Source organism: Strix aluco, chromosome 4, assembly GCF_031877795.1.
Source record: "Strix aluco isolate bStrAlu1 chromosome 4, bStrAlu1.hap1, whole genome shotgun sequence".
Classification (NCBI taxonomy): Eukaryota; Metazoa; Chordata; class Aves; order Strigiformes; family Strigidae; genus Strix; species Strix aluco.
Window position 1 is genome coordinate 96,846,235 of NC_133934.1, and position 12,836 is coordinate 96,859,070.

At 34.3% G+C, this 12,836-nt stretch overlaps 1 protein-coding gene across 2 annotated transcripts in view; it reads left to right on the forward strand.

Annotated features, from left to right (window-relative positions):
- Positions 1–12,836, forward strand: part of FMN1 (formin 1) — a 209,218-nt gene that overhangs the window by 172,331 nt on the left and 24,051 nt on the right. For both annotated transcript variants that reach the window (XM_074824482.1, XM_074824483.1), the window contains one exon: positions 10,233–10,284. In XM_074824482.1, the coding sequence (XP_074680583.1) occupies positions 10,233–10,284 (52 nt within the window). The remainder of the gene's footprint in view (positions 1–10,232; positions 10,285–12,836) is intronic.

Here is a 12,836-nt window from a genome sequence, read left to right on the forward strand (position 1 = left end):
TCAGGTTCAGTGATGTTAATAGATAAATGTCAAGAAGTTTGCTGTATACCTTGTCATACCTGATCTGTAGTTTTATAAGAAATTTTCAAAAAAGGGTTGTTCATTTGGCACATTTCACATCACTAAAATGCATTTATGGATGCTAAAAATAAAAAATAAAAAAAAAAAAGGCAAAAACTACCTTAATATTTCACCTTACTTTTAAATGTGAATATCCAATATCAATACTTATATTTAATTTGATTTTCATTTTGATTTGATTTACCCTTAAATTTGGGTAGCTGTGTATTTGAGAATCAGTTTGGGCTCAAAATTGTCCTCCCCCATCCTGTCTATATGGCTGAATGGAAAGGGGAAGGTGACTGTCATACTTCCAAGCAGCACATTTTTAGAAGGTCAGAATGATTAAATTCATTCTCAATAATGTAGTTTTTCTGTTCATGCTTTTTATTGACAGTCTTTGTTTCTTAAAGAACCTTCATTTCTTTTTTTATTTAAACAGAAACGTAGCAAAGAAACAGATGTGTCCCATATAAAATATGCAATAAATCTTGTCTCACAAATTCTTTGCTCTGAACTTTCTGACAGAAACTGTCAAATATCCACTTTAATTCTAGTATAAAATGTTCACTTTGTGTCATGGCGCCAACCACCATATGCTGGAATAAAGTCAGTAACCAGCAATAAAAAAAGGCAACATACACACCTTTGAAACAGTACAAGCAATCAACAGTGAGAAAGGTCTATATAAATCTATGGAGAATTAATCTCAGCTTTGCCACTATCCTGCTGTGCATTTACAATGAGACTTTGCTCCCGACCACCAGAAGTGGCTTACTTTGCAGGAGAAGTGTATCCTAATGAGGGGAAAATGTATGGAAAACAAAGCAGCAGCTTTTAACCCCCCACCCCCATCCTTTGGATCACCTAGAAGAGCATGTCCTAGTGTGTTCAAACATGTGGGGCCACTACACATCACGTATCGCTGTACTTTAGCTGATCATGTGAAACCAATCTTGACTGAGCTCAATCAGCAGAAATTACTTTAGCTTCATAAATCATTGTTATCATTCCACAGGAGGAGGCAATGCTATGGCTTTTCTCTCCTAAAAGTTTTCAGGCCACAAATTTCACAAGCTTTTCTGAAATTAATTTATTTATATTTGTATAATTATTCACTCTTTACCCACCAGATTAGCTGTTGGTTCACCACTGAACTTTTTTTTTTTTTATATCCTTCTTATGTTTTTGAGAAGACCTCTTGCTTCTTATTGGTTTTAATAATCATTCAAATATTTAAAAGTATTGCCCTCAGTATGAAAACGTGCTGATCCTTAACGTTATTACTTCTGCTTATAACAGGAGATTGTAGTTACAGATAATCTGGATAGTTGGTTTTCCCAAACACAGAACAGATTAGATTTAACCTTGTTCTGTTTGAAAAGATTAGAACTAATTTTTCAGTTCCATAAACTTCTTAGATACATTTAGTCATCTCAAAGATTAATCCTGGAATTAGACCACAACATTATAAGAGATTATTGAAAATAAATTTGAATTAGAATATAATTCTATAGTGTGTTTAAGTACTAATAAGCTTTAAAAAATATTCATTCCCTGGAACCACAAGTGTGGGAGAATGGGAGATTAATGGCTAAATTGCATTTTAACAGAATGCAGTTTCAAATAATTTAATTGGAATAAATAGAAAAAATGTGATACTAATCCTTGCTTTGTAATTAATAACTCCAGAACACAGGGGAAAAAAGACTAATGTTAGTCCTAATTTTAATGAAACAATTACCTTTTGGTGTAGAAGCTAACTGAAAAAATAGCTTTAATTTAAACATCTACTCTTACAGAATGCAATAGAAGTATTGTCCTAAGAAACATATGTTTTAAGAAATATAGGGCTTTGTGAAAATAAATATAATTTTTTTGTTCTTCACAGTTAGTTATAACGTTCTGGTATAATGACCTTCAACACTTTTTCTGGCACGTTTATAGACAGCATTATCACTTTTAAAAGAAAACATAATTTCCTAGGTTTTTTATTACCTATGATAATAAACACTTTCTTGAATGTGTTGCTTGACTGTGTTCTGCTGGTGTTGTGTGCCTCTGTGTGTGTACAAATGTCTACAATTCGTTATGGTTTGGTAACATTAAAAATACTGACGCCTCTATAATGTTTAACCATTTCTGTATGGTAAACGTTAATTAATTAGTCCTTGCCCAGTACCTAAGATACAGGTTGGTAACTAATATTCCTGATTACTTGTGGGGAAACTTGTTTGTTAAGCAGCTTTCCAAGACTGCACAGAGATTCGTTGTACCATGACAACATTTGTACATTTTCATCATTGGACGTGGCTTTCTTAGTTAAAAACAATTTTTGTACCACTGCAAAGGAAAATAAACTTGTAAGGACTGTTTCAGGGAAGCATGATTAAGACCTCATGGCAGCAAGTGTTCTGAAGATTGTTTTGAAAGGATTTAAGATGTCTATACCAGTATTTAAACCATCTAAAAAAAAATTGCATAGCCAAATCCCGTGTTCAAAATGTGATATTTTCTAATTTAGAGAAGAGGTAAAGGAAATAAGGCTTATGTTATCACACTGCCTGTTGATTGTTCCCCTGCCAATAATTTTTAATGCATTGGCCAATTTTGACCAAATGTGAGAGCGTTAGAGATCCTAAGATATTAAGCTCTTAAAATCTCAATAAAAATATGTGGCTAAATAGACAAGAGTGACCCTATTAGCCTTCCAGGGAGAGAAAGGCTGTATTACAAACTCAACCCTTAATTAAACATTAATGAATCCATCTGGGAACTAACTCTAAAATACAGATCCACAGTAGGCCAAGTTTCATTGATTCCATTGCTCCCAGACCTTCTTGCTTAACTGATACCATAGAAGGAAAATATCTTGGTGGGTGTGGGATCATTTTTTTGAGGATTTTTTGCATTCTAATATACTGGAATAGAAGACTATATTAGACATACGTTGAAATATTTACATGTAATTTCCAGGCTGTCTACTGAATTCCATGGCTTCGTAAGGCCTACCAATTAGAAGTTAGTAACCAGCTAAAGAAAGTTAATCAAGTAATAAATATTAGAAAAAATGGTTGCTAGGAATCTGTACATAGAACACAAGTTTTTTTATTATTTCTGAAATACAAAACTTTTACAGGACAAAAAAGCTCCTGCATGAGAATGGTGGACTGTAGCCACGTGAAATAATTTGAAGTCATATTAAGTATGTGGTTTTCAAATTCAAATTGAATACAATTCAATGAAAAACAAAATAAAATGGAAAATGTTTTACACTGTATGTATTCTCTCCTACTTGCTGTGTTTATATATGAAGTCAGTTCTTAAGTAATAAGAATTTTTTAATTTATTTATTTTATTACTTAAAAGTAATATTATTTCCCAAAAGATATATTAAAAGTAACTCAATATAATAATGTAGAAATAGCAGAAAATTCATGTTTTATGTAGAGCTCTAGATAGAGTTTTCTTGAGTATAACTCTTCCTAGAACAGGATACACACCTCCTCTAGAATTTCTGAAACTTCATAATTTGCTAAAAGCTTTTAAGATTGTTGAGAAAGCCAATTCAATAATTAGAATGAAAGGTATAAATGTCTGAAATTACAAAATTCATTTTTACTATGAGTACTTAATTTCTGAAAACTTTTATACCCTCTGTTGCTATATGCTTTATTATAGGATGTAAATAAGTAAAACAGTTCTAATAGGATTCAGTCTGTATGAAATGTAAAACTTCATCCAAGTAGCATATTGTACTAAATTAGAAATTGAATATCCATGTCTTTAGCAATTCCACAACCCCAATTTCCATACCTATTCCATACCATACTTATTCTTGTTAGTCAAGGCATGTTTTCAAAATACAGTATATTCCAGTTCGTTAATGAAAAAAAAAAGGAAAATAGAGATGATCCATTTTCTGATTTTACATTCTCTTCTGTTCATATGTGAATTTGCACTAATACTTGTTCATTTGCAGTTGACATTTGTTAATTTGTTTAAAAGATTCTATTAATTTGATTTCCATTCCTTTAAAATTCACATTTTAAGAAAGCAGATTCTGACAGTGTCAGGTGATGAAATATATTTTCATGTGTTAAGGTACACAAATTGTTCATTTATCACATTTGCAATGTATACTATTCATGGCCTTTTTATGCAGGGCCCTATCTTTTTCTAGACAGTAAGATAACACTAATAACAAAAAGATTAAACAGATGTTCATTATACTTATGAACACTTTGTATAAATTGTTAGCCACATGCAGTTGGCTTTGCTTCATACTGCATTGGAAACTACAGATTGTTTAAATGATAAATCAAATGGCTGGACACCTTGGCTACAATAAAAAAATAACTTTATGCTTAAAAACTTTCCAAACGATCCAACTGATCTAAATCTTCAGATTCATCCACAATGATTTTTCTATAGGGGTATGTGCTGTTGTACTGAATCTGGCTGGGATGGAGTTAATATTCTTCATAGCAGCCAGTATGGGGATGTGTTTTGGATTTGTGGCTAAAAGAGTGTTGATAACACAGGAGTTGGCTGTTGCTGAGCAGCACTTGCACATTGTCAAGGCTTTCTCTTTTTCTCACTTCCCCCAGCAAGTAGGCCACACGTGAGCAAGCGTTGGAAGGGGACAGCACCTGGGTAGCTGACTCAAACTGACCAAAGGGATATTCCATTCATGTAATGTCAAGCTCAGCAATGAAAAAGGAGGGGAAAGGACTCTGGGAGAGGTAGTTATTGTTACAAAAATGGCTGGGCATCATCTACTGTGGAAGGTGCTGAGTGATTGCCCTTGTATCTCTTGTTTTTTTTCTTCCCCTTTGCTTCACTTATTGAATTGTCTTTATCTTAATCCATAAGTTTTTCTCACTTTGCTCTTCCTATTCTCTCCCCATCCCACTGCAGGGGAGGGGGGCAAGTAAGCGAGTGGCTGTGTAGTGCATAGCTATTTGCCACAGTCATCCCCCCGTGACTCTAAAATAACAATCCTTAGGAAAGCACAGTTTCATTTGATTGCTCATGATAGTTATTTGCAGCTCAAATAACTGCCATGTGTTAGCAAGCACACCCCTGTGAAAATTTTGTTTTCCATATTATTGCTTATAGTCCAGTAAGTCTTGAGTAAAGGATTTGTTAAAAATTAAGTCTATTCGGAAAGTTTCACTGGTAATAGATCTATTGAAACCAAACCCAAAGACAGCTAAATTCATCCTTCTGTTGATCCTGCTGTTCTTTGTACTACTATAGTGTCTAGGAGTTTAAGCATGTCCAGAATTTTGTACAAAACCAGAGAACATCTATATTGCTTTTGATAATCCTCTCTAGTCTTTTTGCCCACCTGGAAGGCCACCTTTGAGCTTTTTCTTCCACTCTGCATAGTACCTGATTGAACAGGGTTATTAAAAAGTTTCCCTTGTATGACAATTTTACTTGAGGGAGATTTATATAGTATCCTTTTAGTCATAGAGTCTTCTGAGCTCAGCTTCTGGTACCCAAGTATATCAGCAATGTATAATTTCTAAGAGATTTGGATCTCTGTTATCAAATGGTGGTATGTCTTGGTGCGTTAAAAAGACCAAGAGAATAAGGTCTATTGTTGCTTGTTCTCCTTACTCAGTAATGACATAGAATGTGACATTTGATGCTTTGGAAAAAGATAACCCAGCTGAACCTCTCTGGGGATATACTTTTCTTTCTCAACCCTTGATTAAGTGGCTAATACTTTTCTAGGACAGGTTTCATCTTTTGACTACCTTTCAGCATGACTACTTAAGAGGTTTTAGTCTTGTCTAATAAGGAAGGTAAGTTCTTGTGAGACTAGAAAATGTCATAATAACCTTTTGTCACCTTTTTAACAGCCTCTGTCCAGGCTCTGTATAGTTCAGTGAGGAATGTCATTAGGGATTTTGTTTTGGTTTTTGCATGTTTTATTTTGGGGTTTTTTTGGTTGGTTGGTGTTGTTGTTTGTTTCTGGGGATAGTTTTTTGGTCTACGTGTTATCCTAGATTCTGTCTTAATCTTAACTGTGTTTGATTGGAAGACATGAGTCAGAAAAGACCTATTTCCTTCTTTGAGGCAAAAAAATCAAATACCTTGTTTTAGGGTGGTTTTTTTCCCCTGCAGAAAAACCTGTAATTTACCAGTCTTTAAAAGTTCATGAAGCGTACATTTTTGAACCACATGAGCTCAGCCTTGGAATATAAAACTAAGAGTTATGATGTCTCCATCCTAACTGCTAGTTGTCTGAGCGTTCTCATAATTTTGAAGATTGTCATTGCTTCAGAATGCTTAGAAAAGTTATAAATAGTAAGATAATGAAAAATAAAAAAGCTGTAATGAATAAACTAGATCTGTAGACTTGTGTGAATTATCCTTCTTACATGCACTCATATATTTAAGGTCACAGAGAAATGCCAGAAAATTTATCCAGTCAGACTCAGTAAGTGTTAAAAATTTTCACTAGAGAGGAAGAAGTAACTTGAGGTTTTTGTGCAGTTGTGTCTACCCATTTTGCTTTCTTTGTCCTCCCCTCTTAGAGTAAGTAGTTTCATCATTCTGTGCTTGCCTCTCTTAGTTACTGACATTCTCCAACTTTCAGACTGTGCCAGTATCCAATATTTTCTTTCCTTTGTTCTTTGGGGAACTATTTCACAGTAGCCTGATGCATGAAGAGGTCTTGGTTCTGTTGTAACTGGAAGCTGCTATGCATATATTAGACCCCATTAAAAATAAATATTTTCTGGTAATTTCTCATTCTCAAAATAGTGCTTGACATGCTGTTCCATCCTCAGCAAGTAGAATATGTAGAAGAAATAAGTTGGGTTGTTGTTTTTTTTTTTTTACCATTTCATTCTAGTACTGTTTCACTCATAACTGTTACAGGGTCCTGACTCTTCAAATACTTCTGTATTTCAGTAAAAGTAGGTCACCAGAAATATCTCAGGTTCATAAGGCAAATTCATAACATCATAGTCCATTTATTCTTTGAGCTGGATACAGATAGCATAATGAACAAGACTAGTGGCTGGTCGTCAGAGTCTATAGCTGTCAAATTAGAACTGCATGTTTTGTAAATACTTGTTTTCCTTTCAAAGTTCTTGTCTGCAGAAAGACACAGAAATTCTTAATTGATCCTGGCTTTAATATCTATATTCAAAGAAGATATATTGATTAAGATTGTCTGCTTGTCATAGGACAGGATCTGATACTTTATTCAGGATATGACTTAACCAAATCCAAACAATAGAGCATATTAAGAACGTGCACTTAGATGTGAGACCAGACAGAAAACTTTACATTTGACAGTTCCCTGTCATTTTCAAAGCTGGTCAAGCCTACTGACTCTAAGGCCAGACAGAAGGGTGTCTCCATACCCAATGCAGTTTATGGGAAGTCATTCTGAAGGACCTCTATGTAGTCTGTATGCATGTAATGTAGAACATCTATGGCTACATTATGGAATAATTTGGTGCAGTAGGATTGGATCAGCAGATTGAAAGAGCAGAGGCTGAGGCCAGTGTGTTTGCAGTAGAGAATTAAGCTTTGAGTTAGATTTAATCTGAGATGAACATCTGCACCTCATGTGTTTCAAAGCTGTCTGAAGGCTCAAGCATTATTTTGGTCTTTTTGTCCCTATGAAGTGTTGGAGTGCATTCGCTGTGGAGCTTCCTGTTTAGCTTCCTCCTAATGGAAATTAGTTTGCAAGCACCAAAACTTATCTGCAGACCAAATCAATGCTCAATAAATGGGGACAGTGAGGAAATTTGCCTCAAGAGCATCCTATTCAAAAAGCTAATGCCAGTAGTCACTGTATTTCAGTGTTCACTGCAGTCATGCTTTTCTCCAATACAGGAAATAGAAAGCTGTATCAGGAGTCCATTTCAAAACAAACAAAATGTGCTACATGTAGTTAGGCTATAGAACACTTGCCACAGCAGTTTGTGGAAGCTAAAAAGTTTATAAAAGCTTAAGCAGAGAATGAGCAAGTTCTTGGGAGAGAATCCATTAAGAATTATGACGTCCAGTGCAAGAAGCATTTTGTATGAACTACAGAACCTCAGAGGCAGAGAACACTCGGGGGAAGGATTGTGTGTTCATCCTGGTCCTTAACTCTAACTGAACACCTGCTTCAGTGTCTGCCAGAGGCAGGATATTAGGCTAGATGAATCCCTGTGCCAATCTGATAGGGCTGTTATTACGTTCTTATCTTAAGGAAACTGAGGAAACCAAAATCAAGCATGTGATCTAAGGATGAAAGAATTACATGATCCCACTTCAGCAAAAAGGAAATTCTATGCGAGTAAATGTGGTGTTGCCAGAGAAATAAAACGAAAGAAGTTATTTCATTTATGTAATTCATTTTAATTGCCTTCAGTAATTCCACAAGTTAAGAAGAGGATTGATATCTTGACTATGGAGCTTTGAGGACTCTGTTGAGGAAAATACAAGGTTTTGTGGAAACCTTTACAGACAGCGTTGATAGTGTTAGTTATTTCAGGTTGTGTAGGAGGAGAAACAGAACAGGATATTACAAATTCTGAGTGGAAGATGACTTAGAAATTGTATGAAAGATTAGAGAATTGCTCTGGTTTCTTGTGTTACACATGTGGTATTTGTAACTCCTATTTACTTAGAATTTGTTGCATAGAGTTGCTCATTTTCTTAGTTCCTTGGCAAACATGCTTATCATTAAAAATATGGAAAATACTGTTTGTCATATAATACAGTTATTTTCTTCCTTCCTCTTTTCCCTTATATTGGTCCACAAATACACACAGTTACATTAATGTAAACTTTGTGTGTTCCTTCCTAGAAGTCACACCTTTTTTTCTACTTTCAATTGAGGTTAACTTCAGCTGAATTTCTCAGGAGCCTGAGATAAACACAATAAATCAGAGCTGTTCTATCTATTTCAATTGCAGCTGTCTTGTCACCAAGATTTGAGGTGGAGAATTTAATGGTATAGAATTGCTTTCCTGCAAAGGGCATATAACAGAGTTTCTGGCTTTTGCTATCTTGAAATAATCTGAATAACTATCTCCAACACACTTGCTCAATATAGGTAAACATATGAGTTTAAATTAATTTGTTTTGATAACAGCAAATGTTCTGAAGCAATCCAGTTTGTAAGGTTTTTTTAACTGTCTTAGTACAAACCTCTGTGTCAGTAGCCTTATAATGAAATGGAATCATTCAGGATCAGTTTCTCAGTGGCCTTGTCTGTGAACTCAAGTTTGTAACTGTATTCCAACCAGTCAATGCACTCCTATAGACCAAGCAGCAAAAAGATAGTTTTTCATCTTTGTATAAAGAAGTATCTGAATTCTGTTTATATTAACATTTGCACTTACAGGATTATTGTAATGTGGAATAGGAATAACTTTTCCTCGTTAGTATTGTTTTACATATGTGGTATTCTGCTGCAGCTAAAGTTGCTCCACTGTATTAAGAAGAATTGATCAACATTTTGTGAAAAAAATAGTGCTTTTGCTTGAGTATCCAGCTCAGGAAACATTTTCAAAAGAGAATGCCCATCCTTTGAAAATCAAATCCTTTTAAGTAGTTCGTGTGAGCATTCTGTAACAGAGGGGCTCAGATTCGCTAACCATATTTCAAAATCTTGGCTGCTTTTTCAAAAAAATCATGTACATACCATACATTTAAAACTTAGTACATGTGTTTTCACTTTCCAGCTTCCTGAACAAAATGTGATAGCTATATGGAACAGTTGGTGTTAACTATGTTTGGTACCTGTTCAGTTCCAATTGAACTTCCAATTATTTGTGCTGCAAAAACAGGTTTAAGTTTGTAAGTTCAGGTCTGCAACAATAAAGAAATATACACAACTTAATGTTCTTTTTTTAAATCTGAAAGTCAAGTTTAATTATTTGCTCTTTGTTCAGGTTAATGTCTACCACTATATATTATAGTATGGATTTTAAATGATTTTTCAAATACAATACACTTTATTGGTACATTAGAAACATTCATTTAGGTACAAGAAATAAATCAAAATTGAAAATTAGCAAGTATTTGCCACTTTTATGATATTTAGTATACAACCTATCTGATTTTGAATGTAAGAGATGTTTAATCTGTGGGATCTCTTAAAACAGTAAGGCAGTAATTTATATCTTTGAAATGTTTTTCACTGGCAGCTAAAGAAGAACGTAAAAAAGAAGAGAGCAGTTTGGAAAATGCACAAAAATGGTAAGGTTTTTGCTAGTGTTTTCTAAAAGTTTGTTTTGGTGAAAGATGTTATTGATCTTAGAAATTACATTAAATAGGAAAAAGGATCTGTACTTCAAAGAGGTAATATGCTTTCTGAAAAATTCTTATGTAGTCTTCCAGGAAAAAGTTCAGTTGAATTTTTAGCCAAACAGTGTAGTCTGAGGTTTTAATTACTGTCAACATTGAGTTGAATCAGAGTTTTACAGAATATTGTAATAACTGATTAACTACTTAATGTAGTAAAAATGTGTTTCGTTGTCACAGAATGGTTTCAGCACTTAGTCTATTGAATACAGCATACTAAGAAACCAGTGAAATCCTAATGTTTTTATTGCCTGAATATCTGAGTCTTACTTAGGCCAAAGGAGTCAAATTAGGGGAGAAATGAGATAAATTGATTTATAGATAGCAAAATATTTAATAAGTTAGTATTTCTAATAAATTTTATTTACCAAATTATAGTTTTGTGAGAGTGAAGGATCTGCCTTTAACCTTGTGAACTTGCAGAAAGTGCCTAAATTGGCTGAACTATTGGCTGACATCAGCTGGGGCTTTACTTCTTAATCTCATTTGTCAAGGGTGGCTGGCTGGCTTGTTTCCTTTCTACCTAGCTACAAACCTACCTTTTGTGGCACAGGCTCTTTCATATTCTACCTGCTTTGCAGTCTTTCTGGAACAGACGCTCCAGGGTATGAGGGTACATTTAATTTGCAACCGACTTAAGGAATTAGTTGTCTGATGCAGTGTATGGGTTTTTCAATCACTAACCAAACATTCAGTATTTTAAATTACTGCTAAAAAGATCTGTTACTTTTGAAAGTCAGAAAGCAGCCAGGAAGCTAGATTAAGATGGGTGAAAGCAAACCAGTGCTACTAGGGGAAGGGCTGAAGACAAAACATGAAGAGGGGATGAGGAGTAAGTGTCAGAATGAAGTCAGAGTGAGGCAGAGTGTGCAGAAATTCAGAATCCTGGAGCATGCAGAGACAACTGGATCAGCTGAAGCTGTGATGGAGAAGTGTTTTGCTAGGAAGAAGAGAGCACGATGCTACCAGGGCTGCTGTTACATGAAGCAAACCTAAGGAGAGAGTTTCTGGTCTGGCTGTTCTGGTCTGGCTGTTCTGGTCTGGCTTAGCCATCCTAGTCAAGGGGTATGAACACCTGAGGAATATCTGGCCCAGGTGAATGTAGTGGAAATGACATTGACCAGTAGACATAAACTGTTTTAACCATGTGATTATGACTAAGGTATTTTAGTATTTTTAAGGTTTGAAACAGACATTTAAAGCTGTGTTAGGGGGGGGGTTTATTTATTTATTTTCTCCTTGTAGTGTCACTACGGGACCCTTCAACTCTGAATATTATGGGCTTATTCATAATTACTTCATTGTGATGCCTTTACCATGGGTCACCAATTAACCTGAAATATAGTTACATGTTTCATACAAAACGTATGTAAGAAATTAAAAAGGTTAAGGTTATCATATATGAGGATTTAAAAAACTATAATATTAATAACTCACCTTGAGCAATATGTGATATTCTTCAGCATGTCCTAGAAGCTGTGTCCATCTTTAAAGTATTAAAAAAACCCCAGAGCATATTGGCTCATGTGGCTAAAATCCAAGCTTCTTTACTTTGTGAAGCAGCTGGAGTATATATTCCTTTATTTTTTGGGGGGTAACTTCTGTATTTTTTGATGGTTATTTTATATTCTTCAAGACTAGCTAAAAGCTTGAATCTCAACGTAAGGCAAAAAAACTTGACCCTAACCTTGTCAATTCCATATGAAAACGTGCAATGTGGACTATGCAAATGCAAGTATAAGTTAAGAAAGAAATGTTTGCTGAAGCTGCATCTGTTGCTCAAGTAACATCTGTTGAATAGTTGGGGACTCCTTAGAAATCTTTAGAATACCTCTTATTTATTTTATTTTATTTTATTTTCAAGATTTACACTTCCTGTGTTCTAGATTTAGGACCTATTGGCAACTGTAAAGAAGTATATAACTTTATTTTACTTAAATAAAATCAGTATTTGAAGAAAAATAAGTGTTTTGAAATACGTTGTTACCTTTCTTTTTAGATTATAGCATTATTGTTAATAAGTATAGCCAAAATTTTCATGATTGTTACATTACTTTGCAGAGAAAAATGATTCAACCTTTACAAAAGTGCGATACTTTTGTTTTGTTTAGATAAGTACCTAGTCGTGTGAATCATTCCATTTTATCTATACAAAGATATCATAAAGGTTAAAAATGCACGATCAATTAAAATGCTATTGGAAGTATTGTATATAATAAAAGACTATTTTGAAAATATCCAGCTGTATAGCAATTCAGTAGCCACATTATAAAATAGAAAAGCACTAAAATATTGCCATTGTATTTTCATAAAATTAATTGTCTGCTTATTGACACATGTGGAAGGAGGTGACTTATTTTCAGTCAAAACTTTGAAAACTGACTATTGGCACTGTCTGTGCCTTTTTTGTTACTACTCCCAATTCTCCTGAAGTATTTGAAGGTTAT